This window comes from Erinaceus europaeus, chromosome 1, assembly GCF_950295315.1.
Source record: "Erinaceus europaeus chromosome 1, mEriEur2.1, whole genome shotgun sequence".
In the NCBI taxonomy this organism is placed as follows: domain Eukaryota; kingdom Metazoa; phylum Chordata; class Mammalia; order Eulipotyphla; family Erinaceidae; genus Erinaceus; species Erinaceus europaeus.
The window spans coordinates 39,988,566-40,011,435 of record NC_080162.1 but is presented as its reverse complement, the minus strand read 5'-3'; the positions used below and the strand labels follow the sequence as shown (position 1 = coordinate 40,011,435).

General features: G+C 39.3%; 1 protein-coding gene across 10 annotated transcripts; it reads right to left on the bottom strand.

The window, feature by feature from the left end:
- Nucleotides 1-215: 215 nt before the first annotated feature.
- Nucleotides 216-22,796, bottom strand: AURKA (aurora kinase A). Of its 10 annotated transcripts, none has more exons than XM_060185025.1 (9): nucleotides 22,694-22,796; nucleotides 16,836-16,882; nucleotides 14,332-14,611; nucleotides 11,942-11,996; nucleotides 10,119-10,310; nucleotides 8,731-8,869; nucleotides 4,055-4,203; nucleotides 1,019-1,193; nucleotides 216-900 (listed from the first exon to the last, which is right to left on the bottom strand). In XM_060185025.1, the coding sequence occupies exons 2-9, from the start codon at nucleotides 16,875-16,877 to the stop codon at nucleotides 700-702; spliced, it is 1,233 nt and encodes a 410-aa protein (XP_060041008.1). In that variant the 5' UTR covers nucleotides 16,878-16,882; nucleotides 22,694-22,796; the 3' UTR covers nucleotides 216-699. The 10 variants fall into 10 exon arrangements, with proteins under 10 accessions (XP_060041008.1, XP_060041004.1, XP_060041034.1 ...); XM_060185021.1 differs by having other exon boundaries at nucleotides 22,690-22,794; XM_060185051.1 differs by having other exon boundaries at nucleotides 14,332-14,548; nucleotides 22,690-22,775.
- Nucleotides 22,797-22,870: the final 74 nt, after the last annotated feature.

Genomic DNA, 22,870 nt, shown 5'->3' with positions numbered 1-22,870 from the left:
TGTATTTGTAAAAGTTTACACATATGCCATGGCTCTGTGTAATTTCTAACATTTAGAAATAGCTGAAAGACAAGTATTGTCTGTATCCCAACAAAGTCCTGAGATGGAAGTCAAGCAGGTATCCTATGTCAAGTCTCAGGTAAGAGGTAAGTTAGCTAGACTAGATGTTCAGGCTTTGGACAGAAGCTAAAAATATTCCCAAAGGAATGCATGAAAACAGAAAATGCAAAACTTTATTTTAACATTTAAAAGGAAGAACCACATATTCATTCTGACAGCTTTACTAGGCTTGGTCACCCAATAAGTTACACGCATACTTAGCTATTTGGAAGGTTATTGCACAGCTCTAACTGATCAAGTCCGGGTAAAGTGGCTAATTGTCCCACAGTCAGTTTGCCTTCCAGAAGGATGCCGTAGGTAAAACAGGCTATAGGGTGACTAAACCTTGTCTCTGGATTATGAAAACCAGTAAAGTCGGCATGCTTCTTATGGCTTCTTTCACTTTAGAGTGTTAAACTTGAAGTGGAAATCCGGAATGGGGAGGACAAAGTACTGCCAGCTCCATTTGGGAAAAAGGAAAAAAAGAAATCATTTCTGGAACATTCTAGACTGCAGGCAGTCAAAGTAAGATGAATTTCAGCAGCCTATTCCTGACAAATTACATAGACATGGCTCAAGAGTTTTATCCCTGCAAGAGTCTTAAGATTCTTTCCCAGTTGATTCTTTGCTAGTTAGTTCTTTATTTTTTTGGCTGTTTGGTGGTTTTGATGAATTTGCTGTGATCCAAGGGTGTTCAAGTACTTCTTTTAGAGTTGGCCTTTGGCTGGGATTATGCTTCAACAGTCTTGAAATAAGGTCTCTGGCTCCCTCTGTTACAAAATCAGGAAATGTGAATTCAACCTGGAATACATTAAGTAATAGTCACAAAAGTTAGATCAGAGAGAATAGTATGAATACTCAAATCATAGTTAAGGCTAATGAAGTATTTTAACAAGGGATAGATCCTTTCCTATCTTACCCGTGATATTCTTTTGTAGGTCTCCTGGTATGTGCTTGCCTCAAAAGGAGGCTTCCCAACTAAAAATTCATAGCAAAGAACCCCAAGGCTCCAGAGATCCACCTTTTCATCATGCATTCGGCCTTCAATCATCTCAGGGGGCAAGTAGTCCAGTGTGCCACAAAGAGTGGTTCTCCTAAAAACAGAGGAGGGCTTAGGTTGTTGTGCTTCTGATTTTCTTTTAACAATAACTGAAAGGCATGTGAACATTGAGTGCTTAGGCACTTTTCCTAAGAGATCCTGTGCTATGAAGCAAGTACTAGTACATATGTATGTGTATATACACATAAATATATGTATGTATATATAGTATAGTATTATAAATCCCTTATTTTTAGAAAATTAAAGAAATGCAGTATCACACAGCTAGGAACCAAGCTGCACCCTGAAATTGTCCAACTCCAGAACCTTCATAAATGAGTGAAAAAGTTGTACAAAGTTCACTATGTAAATACAATTGTGAGTTCTTATTTTCTTTGTATATTACAGATATGCTAAGATGTTAAATAAACAGATGACATTAATGACTGGGAACAAAAAAAATCATCCCACTGAAAGTACTAGGTTTAGAGTGATAGGTACATGCTGACTTCTGATCAACACATTGTTTAACAAAAATTTGGTACTGAAGTTTTGGGAGTGACCTATGAAATGTTCTTACTAGAAATATTCTCCAAGCCTTTAAGCCTAGCTTCCAGTTTTCAGAACATTAAAAAAAAAAAAAAAAAAGGAAGGAAAATTAAGTAATACCACAATTTAGAATAGTTTAAAAAATTATGAAGAGATTGGTCTAAACTATGACGTATGAGAAAATATAATATATGAGCCTTAGCTGAATTCTGTTTTAAAAGAGCAAGATAAATTTTTATGAAACTGGAAAATTGAACATGACTTAAAATAATAAGGCTGTTCATTTCCTTAGACATGATAATGGTGGTGATTATTTAAATTTCAAAAAGGGGGGGAAATCATTGTTTTGAGGAGATACATATGGAAACATTCAAGGACAAAGTATCATATATACAAGCTATTTAAGTTTCAAACACAAAAAGTCATAGTCCAAATGTCAAACTGTTAAGTATTGGCCCTGAATAAAAGCAAAAATCATACTAGTTCATATCAGTTATTCTTTGCCATGGAACTACTAGGAGAGTTGGGGGCGGGGGAGGTGGACCAAGGATATGGGTCAGTAGGTGTTAGGGGCATGTTCCCTATGCTTGGTACCCAGTAAATACACAAATATGCGAATGAATGGTACCTTAGGATTAAGGAATTACTTCGACATTTCACATCACCCCTCCCCACCCCAGTTCATCAATGAAATGAAGATGGACTGAATCAGGCTTTCAAATTAAAATGTACAATACTTGAGGAGTTCTTTTGATGAACATTTGGGCAGTGGCTTGAAGTTACTAACGACATCACATAATAAATGTCTTTTTTACAAAAGGAGAGGCTAAATTGTCTTGCTTATTACAATGACATTACCAAACAAGGTCCAATTTAGCCATGCAATTGCATGAAGTCTACATACAGTTCTTCGTCACTGCTTTACCAAGTGCCAACAGCTCCCAGTATAAAACCAATTCAGTAAATAGACTGTGGCAGCAGATTTAATGTGCTGCCAAAAGCAAAAGTAGTCTTAATGGGCAGTGAGACACACCTGGGAAACTGACGGCTTCCCATGTGCATGACCCAGGATCAAGACCCTGGTATACTACATGGGAGGAACTACAGCACACTGAGGGAAGCTTCAGTGCTGTGATCTCTCTCCCACCCGGTTTCCCTATACTTGAAAAAGCCGGCCCAGGGCAGTGAAGCCCAGGTTCAACAACAAAAAGTAGTCTGTTAACAAAAACAAGACTCACTCATTCTCTTTTCATTTTATTACATAGAGACAGAAATTGAGAGGAAAGGGGAACTAGGAAGATACCTGCAGCACTGCTTCACCACACACGAAGCTTCCCCCGTTCAGGTAGAGGCCAGTGGCTTGAATCTGGGACTGTGCACATGATAACACATGCACTCAAATCAGGTGTACCACCACCCGGCCTTTCCACCATCATTCTAGACTCAGTAAATTTCCAAAAGTATTCTGTCTATAACTTTTTAGTACTACCCCAAAGTAACAATCTTATCACTAAATGTATAAAATGTTCCACATTGCAAAACGTTTCAAACACTTATTTAAACTAAATTTTGAAAGAATAGAGAGGGCCAGCAAGTAAACTAACCAGGATAATATGCCTGATTTGTAACATGTGCCACCAAGATTTAAGCCAGACCCTCAGCACAATGGAGGAAGTGTTAGTGCAGTACCTACCATCCATCCATCCAACCATCCAAAAAAATCAGCCAGGAGCAGTGAAGCCCCAATTCATTTTAATTTAAAAAAAAAAAAATAGTATTTTAGCTCTTATTTGCAAAATTCACTTAACATTTGATATTTTTCATTGGACAGATCTCTCTGGTTTATGAAAGAACAAGGAAGGGCTTAGTCTATTAACAAGGTGACTACAGAATCTTTAATTGAAATGCTGACTGTTACTTCCAAACTAATTTGGTTTTTAAAAGTTCCCTGAATAACTTAACTCTAGATCTTTACACATGGTAGGTACACTCTGCATCTTTTATGTTCTGGTTCAAGAAGTTCAGACTCTACCTCACCATCAAGTTAGGATCAAGAGTTACTGCTTTCTGTACCTCCTGCTCTTCAGTTCTGTCATACTTATCATTTGTTTTCTTGATGTTGTGTTTCATTAGACTCCAACAGCACTAGGCATCTTTAACCCAAAGATTAGGATGCAGTAAGTAAAAAATTACAGAACAAAATGTTCTTAAAGACTATTATTATCAGGTCTGAATCACTCAGAATGTTTCTAAGTTACCTGCCCCAATTCTGCACACATCTGCTCTCACAAACTTTACTATTTAGCTCATCATTAAGCCCCAAAGTTTCCTGCTAAACCAAACAAATCCACTTCTTGAATTACATACCTGGAAGATGGGGCATGTACGGACCACCCAAAATCTGCAATCTTAAGTTCTCCAGCTGACCCAAGGAGCAGGTTCTCTGGCTTAATGTCTCTATGAATAACTCTCTTTGAATGACAATAAGACAGGGCATCTGCCAATTCTGTGATATACTATTAAAATAAAATTAAAAATCTGTTTTAGACTTTACATAACAATTTTAGACAATCTCTTCTGGAAGGACACAACATAGATTTTAAGTTTTTAAGATTTTAAAGCAAAATCTAGAGACAACTGATGACTCAAAAAAGTCAACTTTAATAGTTTAACATGAAACCCTAGTATCTGTAGTGTTTAGTATGGAAATGCAAGTGTAGTTACAAAGTTAGTAAGAATAGTTGTGATATTACTGAAGAGAAAATAAAATACAATCAACTATAACTATATCCATACATGGCAATTTATGCCCCAGCAGCAATGAATTAAGACTATTGAAAAACTGGTACTACCTAGACAAGCAAACTTGCATACAAATATATGTAATATGTGCATTAGATTAAATGAATTTTATTCTGTTTATTTTGTCCTTACTAGGGCATCACCACTCTGGGTCAACTTTTCAGAGAGACAGAGACAGACACAGGGATAGACACTAGCATCCAAGTTAACTTTAATGTGGTAGGGGCTGGGTTTAAACCTAGGTAATTCTCATAGCAAAGCAGGGATACTATCCATGTGATCTATTTTCCTGGCCCAATATATTGTTTCTTGAAGTTTAAAATCTTTTAAATACTGTATAGCAAATTCTCTTTTAAAAAATTACAACAAAAAGCTAAAAATGTACATGGGGTAAGGGTGGGGCAGGGATAATCCTAAACAACACAAACTAAAGGCAGGTATGTTGGCATGTTAGATATGTTAAATTTCAGGTTCTATATTAGCTTTACAGCATTTGAATCAGTACTTTTGCTTTTACTTTCATCTCAAGTAAAGGAGGATCTAGCAAGTTAAGTCCAAAACTTGTTTAAAATATAGACAAGAATTTTTAGTACACTGCCAGAATATATCTAGTTCTGTGTAAGTTTGACTTTTCCAAAGTAACTGATAGAATTGAACGTTATTTTGCTAAACAAGTGACATTGCCAAAATAGGATAGTATTTTTTTCCCCTAGGTAAGCGCCAGAGACCAAAATTTAGTAAACAAAAAGTGAAGGTAAACCATTTGAGCTAACCACACTTCAGAGCATATAAAAAAGACAGGTGGGTTTCCTCTGCTCAAATCATGACATGTATTAAGTCAGAGCTATGGTAGCTGTTTCCTCCACACCTCTCACATGGTACTACGGATACAGGAAAAGTCCCTAGCACTTTTCTTTGAATTAATCAGAAAAGGAAAATAAGTGTATATATAGGCCTTTTCATGCTTACTACAAGGAATCTACAAAGAACTAGTCTTATTTTGTTTAAATAATCTATCTCTGTACACCAAATAAATTTCATCTGGACTAGTGAAAACTGATTAGTGTAAATATTGTCAAACTATTTGATTAACTATTTTTAAAGGCAAAGAACATAGATCTCTATTTCTAGAGATTCCAAAGAAATAGTCAAGTTCAAAACAGTTATGTCCTCAGCGGGGCCCTTCAGTAACAGTGGTGTGATTTCATCCATTGCACACAAACCTGCACACATATATTTATTGTAAATTCACTCAGAATCACCAAAAACTAGAAGCTCTTTAATAGTGGAAGGGACAAAATGAGGTGCATTCATACTATGGATGTGTTTTCAGTAATAAAAAAAGAAAAATGAAATATTGAAGGCCATGTGATGGCACACCCAGTAGAGCACATTATGTTACCATGTGGAAGAGCACCAGTTCAAGCTCCCAGTCCCCAGCTGCAGAGGGAAAGCTTCAAAAGTGATGCAGCAATGATGCAGGTTTCTGTTCTGTCACTTTCTCTCTCCTTCCTTTCTCTCTGCCTAACCCCCTATCCAAAAGGGAAAAAAATTTTTTTTTTCTGTCACCAGGGTTATCACTAGAGTTCCATGCCCACGCGAATACACCTCTCCTAGCAATCATATTTCTCTAAATTTTTTTTTTTTTTTGCTTTCTCTTATTTGATAGGACAGATAGAAATTGAGAGGGTAGCGGGAGAAAAGAGTGACACCTGCAGACCTCAGGCCTCTCCAACACTTATAAAGCTTCCCTCCTGCAGGTAGGAAGCAGGGGCTCAAACTCAGGTCCTTATGTATGGTAACTGTGTGCACTTAACTGGATACACCACTACCTGGCCCCCCAAAATTAATCTGGTTAAAGCCACAACAAGAGGAATTATTCCCTCACAGGTACTGAGCTCGAGATAATCCTGATGGGAAAAGAAAGGGAGGGAGGGGGTAAGGGAGGAAAGGACAAAGAGAAAAAATACAGTAGTTTCCCAAGGGTAACTCGTTAACAATTCTGGTATCACTACTATGTAAACTAAAACTGGATTAATGGATGATAGAATTCAGGTTTTTCAATATCAGAGAAATGAGAAGTTGTGGATACTCAAGAAGATAAATTGATCCATGTGGAAATGGACTCCAGTTTTGACTAATGTAGATACAAGTAGATATAGAAATTAAACATATATTACAGGCATGGATGACTATACACGGTTCCTTACTGTGTCAGCCAAGAACCTGGAATTTATGACACTTCAGTGGTGACCTAAACATCTAGCAGTCAAATCTTGGTTTCTAATTAAATTTTCCAAAAAAAGGAGTAGGACATGGGGCTAGGCGGTGGAGCACTTGGTTGAGTGTACACATTACCATGCACAAAAACTCTGGCTAGAGCCCCTAGTCCTCATATGCAGGGAGAACACTTCACAAATGGTAAAGCAGGTCTAAAAGTTTTTGTCTTTCTCTCTTGCTCCTCTATCTCCTCCCCTCTTAATATCCCCGTCCTATCAAACGAAATAGAAAAAAGAAAAAAATCACTGCCGAGAGCAGTGGATTCATAGTGCTGACACTGAGCCCCAGGGATAACCCTAGTGGCAATTAAAAAAATAATTTAAAAAATCGGGAGTCAGGTGGTAGCGCAGTGGGTTAAACGCAGGTGGTGGAAAGTGCAAAGACCTGAGTAAGGATCCTGGTTTGAGCCCCATCGCCGCCCCCCCCAACCCCGGCTCCCCACCTGCAGGGGAGTTGCTTCACAGGCAGTAAAGCAGGCCTGCAGGTGTCTTTCTCTCCCCGTCTTTCCCTCTCTCCATTTCTCTGTCCTATCTAACAGTGACGTCAATAACAACAATAGAAACTGCAACAATAAAACAACAAGGGCAACAAAAGGGAATAAATATATATATAAAAAAAAAGTATAGGGGCTGTGTGGTTGTGGACCCAGTTAAGCGCCCTCATTACCATGCACAAGGACTGGAGCTCAAGTCTACACTCCCCACCTGCAGAATGGATGCTTCACGAGTTGTGAAGCAGGTTTGTAGATATCTCTATATTCCCCTCCCCTCTCAATTTCTATCTCTCCTATCAATTAAAAATAGAAAGAAAAAATAAAAAGGGACAAAAAAAAAAAAGGCTGCCAGGAATGCTGGACTCATTGTGTAGGCACCGAGCCCAAGGGTAATCCTGGTGGAAATAAAATAAAACGAAATGAAATAAAATCCTGGTGGCAAGTAAGTAAGTAAATAGATAAATAAATGCCGGGCTAGCTTCACAGGAGAGAGAGACCAGGAACTCGTGGCGGAGTGGTAATACAATTCGTTATTCATGAGGACACCCTAGAGTCAGGCATGAGTGCAACGGGTTAAGTCACATGGAGCCCAAAACCAATAGCCAGCATCCACCTCCCCCTGCACACCTGCCCTCCTCTAGGTCAGGATGCAGAAAAGAGGAAGAGAGAGAAACCAGAAACAGAAGTGGCCTTATAGGATAAAACTGGAAGTGGCAAGTCGGAAATGGAAATGGCTAGGAAAAGGGGGTGGAAAAAGGAAACTGGGAACTTCCTTAACAACTGTTGGGATGATTTTAACTGGTGGGATTAATGTTACCCTGCAGGCAGGGTGGGTCTCAAGGTAGAAAGAAGATAGATCAAAGGAATGGGTGAGGAATCTTTCAGGCAAAACAATGATTATGTAAATAGGCCATAGTGTCAGCAATGGAGGATGGAGCAGGGGGGCTGCCCGACATCACCCCGTTTCTTTTTATCTAATGGCCATAGTATCAGCAATGGAGCAGGGGGGGAGGAGGGGGTTGGCTTAATGTCCAACAAATAAATAAATAAACAAATAAATAAATAAATAAATAAAATTAAATAGGGGTGGTCTGGGAGGTGGCACAACTGATAAAGGACTAGACTCTCAAGCATGAGGTCTTGAGTTGAATCCCCAGCAGCACAAGTGCCAAAGTAGTATCTGGTTCTCTCTCGCTCCTCCTTTCTTTCTCATGAATAAATAAATAAAATCTTTAAAATATAAATAAATAGGGCACAGCCTGAACATAGTGCAGTGGTTAGAACCTTGGACTTTCGAGCATGAAGTATGGAATTCACTCAGCAGCATCGAGTATGACAGAGTGATAGTCTGGTCCTTTCATTAACAAATAAAATGTTTTTCAAAAGGAGAAGGCCAGGTAAGTGACCAATTCTAGGGACTAGAATAGAAAATATACAAAGCGAGATTGAACAGTACATAATAACTTACAGTTGCAGTTCTCTGTTCATCAAATTTGGACTGTTTCTGGAGTTCTCTATAAACGGCTCCAAGAGGTGCATATTCTAGAATTAGGTAAACTCTAGTAGCATCATGAAAATAACCATACAGTCTGAGAATATTTGGATGCCTGCCAAGAAACAAAAGTATAAACATACCCATGCCTACAACAACTAGAATATGAGCTAAGGAACAAAACATAACCATAAAAAAAAAAAAAAAAGGGTATACCTATGTTCATAGCAACACAATTTGTAATAGCCAAAACCTGGAAGCAACCCAGGTGTCCAACAACAGATGAGTAGCTGAACAAGTGGTATATATACACAATGGAATACTATTCAGCCATTAAAATGGTGATTTCACCGTTTTCAGCCCACCTTGGATGGAGCCTGAAGAAATCTCACTTAACATTAAGTGAGAGAAGTCAGAAACAGAAGGATGAATATGGGATGATCTCAGTCAGACAGAAGTTGAAAAACAAGATCAGAAGAAAAAACACTAAGCAGAACTTGGACCGGAGTTGACATATTGCACCAAAGTAAAAGACTCTGGGGTGGGTTGGTGGGAGGGTTCAGGTCCTGGAACATGATGGCAGAGAACCTAGTGGGGATTTGTATTTACTGTCAACAGTGAAATATTAATCCCCCAATAAATATATATGAGCTAAATGTCAAATAAATTCTTCATGTGAAACCAGGGTGAAAAGTGGTCCTGGTTATAGACCCATCTCTGGCCCATTTAAGGATCTCAAAACTAGAGAACCACTCCTAGTAAACTACATATATCAGCATTGCTGTTTAGAAATTTCAAAGTATTAATGGACCTCTAGTTTAATGCCAGGAGTGTAAGTATTAGTAACTGATTCAAATTTTTAAAAGTACTATATGGAAAAATCTCTACCCACTGACCAAAGTCAGTCTACATGCTGCCATTTTTCAACTTTTGAGAGCTCAAGCGTAAGAATGGCATTCACCTTAGACACACACCAAAAATCTTACACACCAAAAATCTTACATAAAATATTCCACTAACAAAACATTAAAATAGTTTATGAATCACAGCACTTAAACTACATAAATCTTTGAAACAGGACAGATTTAATCACTCATTATGATACTATAAAGCATACTTTCTTGAAAAAAAAGAAATTTTTAAAAATTGGTTGATGGTTAGGGAAATAGCCTAACAGATATGCAAAAAGACTTTCATGCCTGCGGTCCCAGGTTCAATCCCTTTTACCACTTTAAGCCAGAGCTGAATAGTGCTCTGGTTAAAAAAATTTTTTTTAATTTTTTAAAAAAGAGAGGCAGGGGGTTATAATTATTAAGAACTCAATTTTGTACTCCATTCTTTTGAACATCAATTTGAAAACTTACCTAAGGTGGGACTGTATTTCAACTTCTCTTCTCAGCTGATGTTCAACTCCTGCTTTTTCCAGTTGAGCTTTAAATAACACCTTAAGAGCCAAGATAAACTTGCTTTGTTTTTCTCTTGCCAAATAAACATTACCAAACTTTCCTTTACCCAGTGGGCGGCCAATTTCAAAATCTTCTAAAGCCCATTGCCTTCTGTGAAAAAATTGGAACATTTTAAAGTGTGGAAACAAGTCTTTTCTAAAAATGTTAGTAGACACATTCTATAAGTAATCTTACATTCAAAGCTATCATTCAGCAAGTATCCTCTAGACAAATCAAGTCAATAACTACAATAAATGAGTCATCACAAAATTACCCACCCACCCCACCTCAGCCCACCCCAATAGAATCACTAAATGGAAACTAACCAAATGCAATATTAAATATAGGACTATAGCCCTAGTAACACCAAACTTAAAAAAACATAAAAAAGATCAGATAATTAGAGAAGTCATGAATGCTTCATAAGCAACCCAAGTGTCCAACAGATCAGTAGCTGAGTAAGCTATGATATAGATAGATAGATAGATAGATAGATAGATAGATAGATGATAGATAGATAGATAGATAGATAGATATAGTAGTCAGCTATTAAAAATGGTGAATTCACCTTTGTCACATCATCTTGGGGCTTTAAGGAATCATGTTAAGTAAGATAAGCTAGAAAGAAGGATGAATATGGAATGAATCCACTCATAGACAGAAGTTAAACATAAGAATAGAAGGGGGAAAACACAGAACTTGAACTGGAGCTGGTGTATTGCACCAAAGTAAAGGACTCTGGGGTCGGGGGAGTGTTCAGGTCCTGGAACATGATGGCAGAGAAGGACCTACCTGGGGGCTTAGAGTGTTATGTGGAAAACTGAGAAGTTTTACACATGTATCAACTACTGCATTTTACTGTGTCGACTATTAAAACTCCCAATAAGGGAAGGGGGGAGAGAATGCTTCAGAACATATCTATGACCATCCTTTAAATTAACTATAATTTCAACCTCTACCTACAGAAATACTCATTGGGGTGGAAAAATCACTCTGGAAGAGGGATGGAATAAGACCCACTGAATTTCGATTCTCAGAAAACCTCCTTTAGGCATATAAAGGAAAAAAAAATCTAGGATTCATTCATTCCTGGCTCAGATATTAATAAAATTTACTAGAAGCTATCTAGAGAATATACGATTCATGTTTCATAGTAAAAAATAATAATAATGGTATTAATACTATTAAAATATTTATAGTTATATATATGTAAATATGCTATACATACACATATGAAAGATATATAGAGTTCTGCACCATGACCATTTTATTTAAAAAACTGCACTTCTGTAAAAATAGGAAAAAAGTATGGAAGCACACATATGTAATGATTACTTCTGAAAGTAGAAATCAACTTTTACTTTATGTATTTCTAGAACTGATTAATAAAAACTTTTTATTTTATATATATATATATAATTTATATTTATATTTATAAAAAGGAAAGAGACAAAAACCATAGGATAAGTGGGGTACAACTCCACACAGTTCCCACCACCAAAACTCTACATCCCATCCCTCCTCTGGTAACTTTCCTATTCTTTATCCCTCTGGGAGCATGGACCAAGGGCTTTTTCTAAGAGGAATTAAGAAACAAGAATTCTTAGCAAACATCTATCCTTAAAATTTCCTTCTTTCTTTGAAAAAAATATATAGGTTTTTTTTTTTTTTAGTTCTCATAACTAAATATGCAGCCTAATCACCACAGAATGGGAATACAGAACTTCATGAATAACACTTACTTTTTTGATTCTTCATTTTTCTGCTTGGATGCCAATTCCTTTTCAGGGTTATTTCCTGAAATAAGTTTTAAAAAAGTAAGTTAAAAAGTAAATCAAAGAGTGGTCACAAAAATATTAATATGTCCAGAATAGTAGATCTGGCCTATTTAATCTGTTTCCTATTTATATAAAATAGACTACTACAGCAGATCTGTAAATATCAATCTTCAGCAGGGTATTTTTTGTAATACCGATGAGTAAACAATTCTGGTAGATGACACTGAACAATGTTATTCAAGAATCTGCTCTCCATTACAGCTTACTTAAAATTGCAGTTGCAAGAACCAATGGATGAAGGTTTAACAGTGAGGATTTAATAGTAAACACTAAAACTGCCTCCCACTATATGAAATCTTTACAGGATTTCTGTTAGGTCAAAGATTACTGATTCTCCCTGAAGCTCACTTCAGTAGGAAAACTTCTTAGCCAATCTTCCTATCTAAGAGAAGGTCTTACTTTATCATTTTTTATCCACTAGTAAGACCAGTCAACTGTTCATATGCTACATACAGATTATCAACAATGTGTAACAAAACACAAGGCAGCCACCCTCCCATTATACTATTGGGTTATTGTAAAAGTCATGACACATTTTTGCATAGAAAAATACATCATGACTTTTTTTTTAAATATTTATTTTATTTTATTTATTCCCTTTGTTGCCCTTGTTGTTTTATTGTTGAAGTTATTATTGTTGTTGTTGTTGTTGGATAGGACAGACAGAAATGGAGAGAGGAGGGGAAGACAGAGAGGAGGAAGGAGAGAAAGATAGACACCTGCAGACCTGCTTCACCAACTGTGAAGCAACTCCCCTGCAGGTGGGGAGCCGGGGCTCGAACCGGGATCCTTATGCCGGTCCTTGTGCTTTGCGCCACCTGCGCTTAACCCTCTGCTCTACAGCCCGACTCCCACATCATGACTTTTATGACAACCCAATAGTTGGCAAGAGAAAAAGTAGAAAATGGTAGCTGGGAGTCGGGTGGTAGCGCAGCGGGTTAAGCACACATGGCGCAAACCATAAGGACCAGCGGAAGGATCCCGGTTCGAGCCCCCAGTTCCCCACCTGCAGGGGAGTTGCTTCACAGGCAGTGAAGCAGGTCCACAGGTGTCTTTCTGTCCCCGTCTTCCCCTCCTCTCTCGATTTCACTGTCCTATCCAACAACGATGACGACATCAACAACAACAACAATAAAAAACAAGGGCAACAAAAAGGAAAATAAAATATTTTTTTAAAAAGTGTTCAAAAAAGAAAAATGGTAGCTAGCAATATAGCAAAATTTTCAACAAACCAACTGCATCACAAGGTACTTTACGATAAATAACTATTCCAATAGTCATGAAACAAATATGGGATGTTTACATTTATCGATCTTCAACATGTCAAATTAATAGTATGTTTCAACTCAGATACCTGAATACAGGCTCAGGCTAGGTTCCCCTCTTCCATGATTATCTCAGCTAATACAATCAACATAACCACCTCTAAACTCTTCACTCATCTCCAGTGTCTAGTTCTATCAAGTTTGCATCCCAAATGAACTCTCAAATGTGTACTTCTCCTTCCTGGCCATTCTTGGGAAAAGAAAATAGTGTCTGACTCTTAGCTTAAAAAAAAAAAAAAAAAAAAAAAAAACCTAAATTTGCAACCCTACCGTCCTGAGAGGATTACAAGAATTGAGTTAGACCACGTTGATAAAAGAAACACTTTGAAGTCCCAGGTTCAATCCCCTGCACCACCTGCACCGTAGCTGATCTGGTTAAAAAAAAAATTTTTTTTTTTAAAGTAGCACTTCTCTCAGAGCTTGTTGTGTGTGAACACTCAATAGCTGGTATATAGATCTGTTGAGATCTATACTACTCTACTGCCATCTTTGATCCAAAAGCTTCCCTCAGATCAGGTTGAGCTATATGTGCTCTGCTCAAATGCTCTTTAGCAGCTTCCCAATGCAGAGCTTAAAGCCCCACTCCTTAATACAACCAGCAGCACCAAACATGACCTCACCATAGTCTCCCTCAGTTTATCCACTCCCCACCAGCTCCAGAACTTTGAACCAGCAGATTCCAACTGTGTCTACAAGCATCCTCCCTCTCCCCACTATATAAGCAAAAAAAAAGACATAAAGTTGATGTCTTCCTAGTTGTCCAACTCTTCCATGATGATAGAAATCTGTTCCTGTATTGTTAGCACAGGCTAGTCACAAGAAACACTGCTATGTCAGCCCAAACATCAGATTTTCTACTCATCTCAATAAAAAAGGTAAGACTCCAAATGTTAAAAATAAATATATGCAAACCTGTCTTTCTAGCAACCATAAAGAATGACTATCCAGTGAATCTCAAAGCTGGCTTACCAGGTGCTGATGGCGGGGGTTGCTCGCTCTTTGGGTTATTTTTTATAGGCCTAGAGACAGTACCAGGTACATTGGTTGCCTGCAATTGCTTTTGCTTCAGATTCTGTACCGGTTTATTGCTGGAGACAAGCTTTTGTGATTGTGAAGGAATGCGCTGGGAGGAATTTGAAGGACACAAGATCCGCTGAGCTTGGCCACTGCTTGCAGATAATGGATTCTGAGAAGGAAAATGTTGAGCCACTGGAACACGTTTTGGACCATCACCAAGTGGAAATGTACTCTAGGTTGGGAGTGGGGGAAAATAAACTTCATGGTCTTCATTAACAAAAGCTTAATATTTTGAGAAATTCATAAAATTTGTTTGCTATTTTAACAAAGTAATCAATGTCACAGCAGATGGAAGGGGGGCTGGAGCGATAGCGCAATAGTACAAAGGGCTTGCATGTTACAAATCCCAGATTTGATCCCCGGCACCACCAATAATCATAGAATAGTGTCATTTAAGAAAAAAACAAGTCAAGAACAGATCAAAGAGACCATTATTTTAACCAGCACTTCCAAAGGACATAGCAAATATGTCTGCAATAAATGCCTGAGTATTTCCTGATCCTTCTCTCAACATCCCACCACTAAGAAATCATGCTCCTATTAATAAATGTGCATTAACTAAACTTCCAGCTAAAGAAGGGAGCATTAGACACTAAGAGTCCTCAATGACTTGAGAATTTTTAACAAAAGTTACAACACAGAAACTAGACCAAAATTTCAATTCCACTGAAATTTCAAAAAGATACATTAACATAGTCAGCTGTAGTTATCTTCAAGTGGGGAAGTTGTGGAAAAGACAGTGTGTATTCTTCGTATTTTCCAGATTTTATACAAAAAGATTGCTACTGATAATTTACTATTGATTCATTTTCTATATACTTATGGATCAGAGCCAAAATAACACTGACAAAGAGGAAATAAGTGCAGGCCCCTAAGAAGTTATTACCAAAACATACTATTTACATACTTTTAAGTAGGCTACCAGGGGCTTAAATTTAAGACAAGCTAATTTAAGTAAAATGAACAGGCTTCAACCCTCCCTCACCAGAGGAAGCAGTACTGGAAAGAGGAAGCCTCAAAGACCATCACCAGTCCACTAATAGGAATGTTTCCAACTTCTAAGTGAGAAGTCAGTTACTTCTAAAAATTATCATCTACAACATAGATATATGTGGGTGGTGATAAAGAAACTTAAGCATAGAATTTAAGTTTTTTGAATGATCCTTTATCATAATAATTGAGACTCAAATACAGTCACGGTGGCCATTTTCTAACGGGTCATCTCACACATTACATGCCACCATCACTCCCTCAAAAGGGCAAGTATTCACTTACGTGAAAATATTTTTTGTTTCTCTTAATAAACTGGAGCACTGTTCAGTTCTGATTTATAGTGATACTTGGAGTTTAACCTCAGACTTCTGGATCCTCAAACATGAAAGGCTGTTGCATCATACTATTATAAGTAGCTATAAGTATTACTACAAGTATATTACAAATAACTATTCCGCTACTTGCCAACCCACAATAATGACTTAAGTTTACTAAGGAAAAAAAAAAGACAATTGGGGAGATTACTTGTATTAAAGGATCTGTATATGAGATTCAGTCATCGAGTTGCTCCACAAATATTCATTAAAGGGATGAGAGACAGGAATCTTTCCTTGGTGAAACATGGAATTGATTGGCCTATCACAATTTAAATTAGAAGCACCCCATTTTGGGTTTACTCAGGTCTTATCTACAGGACATGGCAGTGGCTCACACATTTTCTCAAAAGGGCTCTAAGGTCTTCTAATTCATAAACTATGTGCTTTTGATCACTTTGATCCCTGTAGCTCACAAAGAACCTGCCTCAAAAATGTTCACTAAAATATAGTTTAACATTCCTGTGAACTTATGACCAAACTATAGCAAGAAAATTAAAGTCTGGAAAGCAAGAAAGTACTGGCAAATATTAGCTGTGTTATCTAGTGTTAGGAATAATTATCCTGCATATAGTGTAAGACTACAGATATCTGAACAGCAGAAGAGGGCCAAGGAGATAGTACCATTGTTCCCAGGTTCAATCTCCAGCCTCATCATATGCCAGAGCCGAGCAGTGCTCTGGTAGAAAACACAAAGCAAAAAGTTAACATGAGGAAATTTATAGGACATTATTAAATGCTGGTGTGTGTGTGTGTGTATTTTAAAACCAAGAATGCAGAAGAAGGATCTTTAAGTACAAACCAAAGTAAAGGGGATGCAAACTAGGAGGTATCACAGTGGTACAACACAGGACTTGCAGCATGAGGTCCAGAGTTTGATCCCTAAAACTGCAGGTGCCAGTTATATTCTCATTTCCTCTCGTTATATAAATAAGCTTAAAAAAAATAAAAAGGGAAAGAATTCCAGATAAAGACCAATCTTCATTCGGGTTTTATTAACATGGTTGAGATTATAGAGTTTTCAATTACCTTAACAGGCCCTGAGACACAGTTTTCTTTAAATTTGTCCATGATTCCTGAAAAGAGAAAAAAAAAAAAAAAAAAACATAAATCCACCCAATTCATTAATGTCACCATGCTTAATCAGGGTTTTAGCTCTGGATGGAAAAGCATCAACTTTATACTTTTTCTTTAATCCAAATAAAGAGAGCCATGTTTTCTCTTTTAGTACAGTGTTCAGGAAGAACCTTTCCCCACAAGATCAATTTCTCCTATTTCCCTGTAGGATAAACTTCACTCTTGAACTGACTGACTCAACCACCTCTCTAATCGCTCACTTTCATCAGTACATAAGCCTGCTTCCATGCCTGGGGGTAAGGTTGAGGGGAGGACATAGAAACAGGACTGGGGGGCGGGGGATGGACATAAGAATGGCACCAACAAGGTGAGGGTAGATAGCATAATGGTTATGCAAAGAGAATCTCATGCCTGAGGTTCCAAAGCCCCAGGTTAAATTCCCCACACCACCATAAGCCAGAGCTGATGCCATTCTTATGTCCAGTTCCAATGGTAAAAAAAAAAAAAAAAAAAAAAAAAAGGATGGGAATCAGGCGGTAGCGCAGTGGGTTAAGTGCACGTGACGCAAATCGCAAAGGCGTAAGGATCTGGGTTCTAGCCCCAGCTCCCAACCTGTGCAGGGGTGTCGCTTCACAAGAGGTGAAGCAGGTCTGCAGGTGTCTATCTTTCTCTCCCCGTCTTCTCCTCCTCTCTCTATTTCTCTCTGTCCTATGAACAACGACATCAATAACAACAATAATTACAACAATAATAATTTTAAAAAGGGCAGGGAGTCGGGCGGTAGAGCAGCGGGTTAAGCACCCATGGCGTGAAGCCAAGAACCACCGTAGGGATACCGGTTCCTGCCCCTGGCTCCCAACCTGCAGGGGAGTCGCTTCACAGGCGGTGAAGCAGGTCTGCAGGTGTCTATCTACCTTCTTCCCCTCCTCTATTTCTCTCTGTCCTTTCCAACAACAACGATATCAATGACAATAATTACAACAATAAAATCAACAAGGGCAACAAAAGGGAAAATAAATTTAAAACAATATATATGTGTGTGTGTATATATATATGGCAACAAAAGGTAAAATAAATAAATAAATAAAAAAGAATGGCACCAACATACCTGGGACTTCATACATACAAGTCTTGCACTCTATAATAAGCCAGCCTCCACCACCCCTTCCCCCACACCCAAGTAATGCAAACACTCCATTCTTCTACTCCCTTGCTAGGGTTTCTCATCTAGCTCCAGGGCTCTAAACATCCTTATTAAGATAACTTGAAGAGGGCTGGTAAAATAGCTCAGTTGAGGGGAGTCAGGCGGTAGCGCAGCGGGTTAAGCGCAGGTGGCACAAAGCGCAAGGACCAGCAAAAGGATCTCAGTTCGAAACCCACCGGGAGGGGAGTCGCTTCACAGGCGATGAAGCAGGTCTGCAGGTGTCTTATCTGTCTCTCCCCCTCTCTCCATTTTCTCTCTGTCCTATCCAACAACAACGAAATCAATAATAATTACTACAACAATAAAACAAGGGCAACAAAAGGGAATATATATATATATATGTAAATTTTTAAAAAAAACTAGAACAGTGTAATGCTTTTGCTACATGTGCAACCTAGTGAAAGTAGGCTTTCGTGCTGTGGTCTCTTTCACTCCATCTCTCTGCCCATCTATCTAATAAACAAACAAACAAACTTGAAGACCAGGAATACAGGCCTAAGAAGTCTCAAAGAATGAAGACCATGACTAATTCTAACTTAATTTTTTTTTTATTAATATCTTTATTTACTGGGTAGAGACCACCAAAATTGTGGGCAGGGGCAGAGAGAGGAAGAGAGAAACACCTGCAATACTGCTTCACCACTTGCAAAGCTTGCCCCTTGCAGATGGGGACCAGGGGCTGGAACCTGGGTCCTTGCACACTGTAACATGTGCGCTTAACCAGGTGTGCCACCAGCCGGTCCCAAACAATTCTAACTATCTCTTTCTTTACTATATTATCAGTCACCCAGAACTTTCATCAGAGAAGCCCCCTACAGTAGGGTCTTTGCACTTCTATTTCCCTCTACAATTTAAGGCACTTGCTCCTAATACAAGTATGACTTATTTTCATTCAGGTCTATCTGCTCATATGTCCCTCTTTTGGACCATCTCTATTTTTCTTCATGGTACGTATCTTACATAACATCCTTTCATAAATTTACTACCTGTCTCTCCAAACTCATGCCCAGCCCTCTAATCAGTGTCTTCAAAGAAAATAAATTCCATGTGCTGGTCCAATCCAGCTGCCTCTCTCTACTACTGCTACTCACCCCGAACAAACCAGTACCACTACACACAGGCTGCCCCCCACTGCCACCACCCAGCCAGGCCTAGCTAAGTCCCTTTCCACTGTTAAAAGGCACCTTCACTGCTGCTGCCAGCTACAGTCCAGCTCCTGCCGCTGCTGCCTGCCTGGTATGCCACAAGACCAGCTCCACCTCTGTAACAACTCTGTGTCCACAATTTGACAAAAAGAAGGGAACAGGCCAGCAATACAGTTCACCTGAATAGTGTACTTGCTTTGTCATATCCACCACCGAAGTTCAAGCCTGGCCCACACTGTACCATTGAAGTTTTGGTGCTGTAGTGAGTGATATTCTCTATTTGAGAAGAAAAAAAAAAAAAAAAGGAAAATGGCCTGGAACAGTAAAAACCCATAAATCACTTAGCAATTACAGGCAATTTAAAGTAGCACACTGCTGAACTCAGCACCCCTCACAACAAGACCCAGGGGTCAAGGAACACAAAAACACCACCATAGGTACAGACTGCCAGATTCCTCTCACCAGTTTGTGATACACCTGCAACCATAAATTTATGGTTTCGGAAAACCTCGACAATAAAGCTTCTGCAGACATTTATTACTGTGACTCCTTGGTCACTGACCAGACCTGCTCAAACAGACTCCTGGTACTGGTTTTCACAGAAAAATCAAAACATGAAAAAGACAAAAGATATCAAATGCAAAGATAGACCAAGACAGCAACTTGCATAGAAACCCAAATTCAGCAGAGCTATATAAACTACCTAATGGGGGTCAGATGGTGGCGCACCGGGTTGAGCTCACATACTACAATGTACAAGGATCCAGGTTCTAGCCCCTGGTCCCCACCTACAAAGGGAAAACTTTGCAAGTGCTAAAGCAGCGTTGCAGGTGTTTCTCCCTACCTCTCCCTTCCCTCTCGATTTCTGGCTGTCTCTGTCAAATAAATAAGGTTAATAGAAAAATTAAAAAGACATATTTAATTAAAAAAAAAAAACACCTAATGAAGACTTCAAAGTTGGGGTCCTAGGGATGCTCACTGACAAGAGAAAACTTCAACAGATTCAAATGATGAGAGGAGTTATCGAAGAATTCGTAACAGTACTCAGAGGAACAAAGAATACAGTAACTGAACTTAAATGAATCCAAACAAGTTCACCAAGGCACAAAATAATTAAAATGACAAAGAAATTTGGTGGCAAGTCCCCTGTAAGACTCTACTCCTGTAATTCCCCCCTCACTATACTTTCACATACATTATTTATACATACTAGTGCTTTGCTCAGCTCTGGTTTACAACAGTGCTAGGGACTGAACTTGGACTTCAGAACCTCAAGCATGAAAGTCTTTTGTATAAACATTATGCTAATTCCCAGTGACACAAAATTTTGGTGGTGGGAATAGTGTGGAATTATACCCATGTTATCTCATAATTTTATAAATCACTAATAAAATTTTTTTAATTATGCTAATTCCTCCGCTCTTGCATCCATTTTAAATATAAGCTAGGGCTGGGAGAGAGAGCAGTATAAGTAAGTACATGGGACCTACCTAGAAGGTATGGGAGAGGTTCCAGATTCAATTCCCAGTATTACCAGTAAATAACTAGCACTAAATTGGTGCTCTGGGTGTGTGCATGCATGTACACACAGTGAAAATACCTCCATCTGAAAGATAGGTAAGACACCTGCAGACCTGCTTCACCGCCTGTGAAGCGACTCCTCAGCAGGTGGGGGGCCCGGGCTGGAGCTGGGATCCTTAAGGGTCCTTGCGCTTCACGTCACATGAGCTTAACCCACTGCGCTACCGCCCTACATCCTCAACTTAAAATCTTTATATCCAACAGTGTATTGGTCAAAACGGAAAAAAAAAAAAATGTTATTCAAACATTAATTTCTGTTTTCTTTCACTTTCCCTAACAATTACAAGTAGTTAACTAAGGAGATTACATATACCTAGGGGAATTTACTGAATTACTTTCACCATAAACTACAGACATTTGCTCCAATGTAATATGCTTCGCCTTTTTCTGGATGAGTGAATAAAAGCAGAATGGGATAAAATTCTGATCCAGATATCAAGGGAAGGGCCCCAGAAGACCACTAGCCAGGTAATTCTCATCTCTAGATGCAGGTGTCACCTGGCCAATGGCCCTCATAGGATCCAATCAGTTCCAGCCAGAGATTTTTTTTTTTTTCTCTCAACAGGAAAGCAGAACTGTGGGTATGGAGTTAGTTTAGCCTTGTTCGTTCAAAAAGTTTGGGGATATCTGTGCTGATGGGAAAGAGGGGAATGAAAGGTATGTTACTGAAAAGAATTAAACAAACAAAAAAACATTTTAAATGAGCTTCAAAGAACAAGCAAAGCCTGAGGTGGTGCAGTGGCTAGAGCGCTGGCCTTGGAAGCATTAGGTCCCGAGTTTGAACCCCAGCGTCGCATGTGCAGAGTTCTCTTCTCTCAGATTAATAAACAGGTCTTTGGAGGGGGGCAAAAAAAGGTAATGAAGGCTGTTTAGAACAGTACCTACATCTACACCAGCAAGGTGTCTGTTCGAATGGAGACTAACTCCAGGCCTAACAAGTCCTATGCTTCGTGTGTTAACTTCCCCAAGTGACTAAAAGTGGATCTTCATCACAAGTTCCCAAGGACACATCAGGATCACCTGAAGAACTTGCTAAGAACATCTGGTTGGTGGGGGTCTGCCCTGCTTTTTTTTTTTCCCCCACCCAGATAAGAGAAAGAGACAGACACGACACCGAAGGTTCCCTCCCTATGGTGGGGGCCGGAATCCAACCCGCGTCTAGCACCTGACAAAGCTGCTGCCCTCTCCAGATGACCCGATCTTGCTGGCTTAGCTCTGCCACTTCTAGCCAGCTTTCCCCAGTACAGGTGGCCCCAGGCCTACGGTTTGAGAAGCAGTGGCCCTGGCGTTCTCCTCGAAGAAGCTCCTTCTTCAACCAAGTCAGTACAAAAGGCTACTCCATTCAAAGGCAGAAAGGAGGTTCAAGGCCAAGTAGCCCCTGATGTTTTATTTCTCTCGCTTGTTTTCATATCTTTTCATTAGTGCAGCCGCTTTTTCCCCCTAATTGGTCCTCGGATTTCCCTGACTCCATTGGAATGCAAGTTCTAAAGCAGCAAAAAAAAAAAAAAAAAAACCTCGGTACTTTGTTTACTCAGGTCCTCACCCAACAGGAGGATCCAATCCGAAATCCCCGCGAGCCTCCTCACTCTTCCTCCTAAAGCCTCAACAACCCCATCCACCCCAAGGGGTTCACCCATAAAAGGGGGCACCTTACAGGGCGACTCCACGTCGTAGAGGAGTTGACGCGAGTGGGGGGGGGGGTGAGGAACTAGGGCTTCTGAGACAGGCCTTGTGCCTCCATGCCTCCCTTGGTAGCCCCGCAATCCCGCAGCCCCGCAGCCCGCTTTCCTCCGACCAGTCCGACCCCCTGATCGCGCTAAGGAGTCCCGAGACCTCACCCGCTAGCCACAGCTGCCCTTCGGGAGTATTCACTTACACACCCGGGACTCAAACCCAAGCGAGCGGTGTCCTCCCGATCGCTCAGCCGTTAGGATTCAAAGCATCTTCATTTTAAATAGGAGTTAAACCCTTTAATTCAAGAGCTGATTGGCCAGGGTTGTAGAAGTTCGTCCCTCTGATTGGTTTACAGCTCCGAGTTTGCGTCATCATCCCAGCAA

Bases quoted from the DNA above. Each gene is read 5' to 3' on its own strand.
- AURKA (XM_060185025.1), bottom strand. From the start codon at position 16,877: ATGGACAAATTTAAAGAAAACTGTGTCTCAGGGCCTGTTAAG. The intron at 8,870-10,118 runs GTAAGTTTTCAA...GTTTCTTGGCAG, and splicing joins GAAATACAGTCCCACCTTAG to GCATCCAAATATTCTCAGAC. The intron at 901-1,018 runs GTAAGATAGGAA...AATGTATTCCAG, and splicing joins CCTACAAAAGAATATCACGG to GTTGAATTCACATTTCCTGA.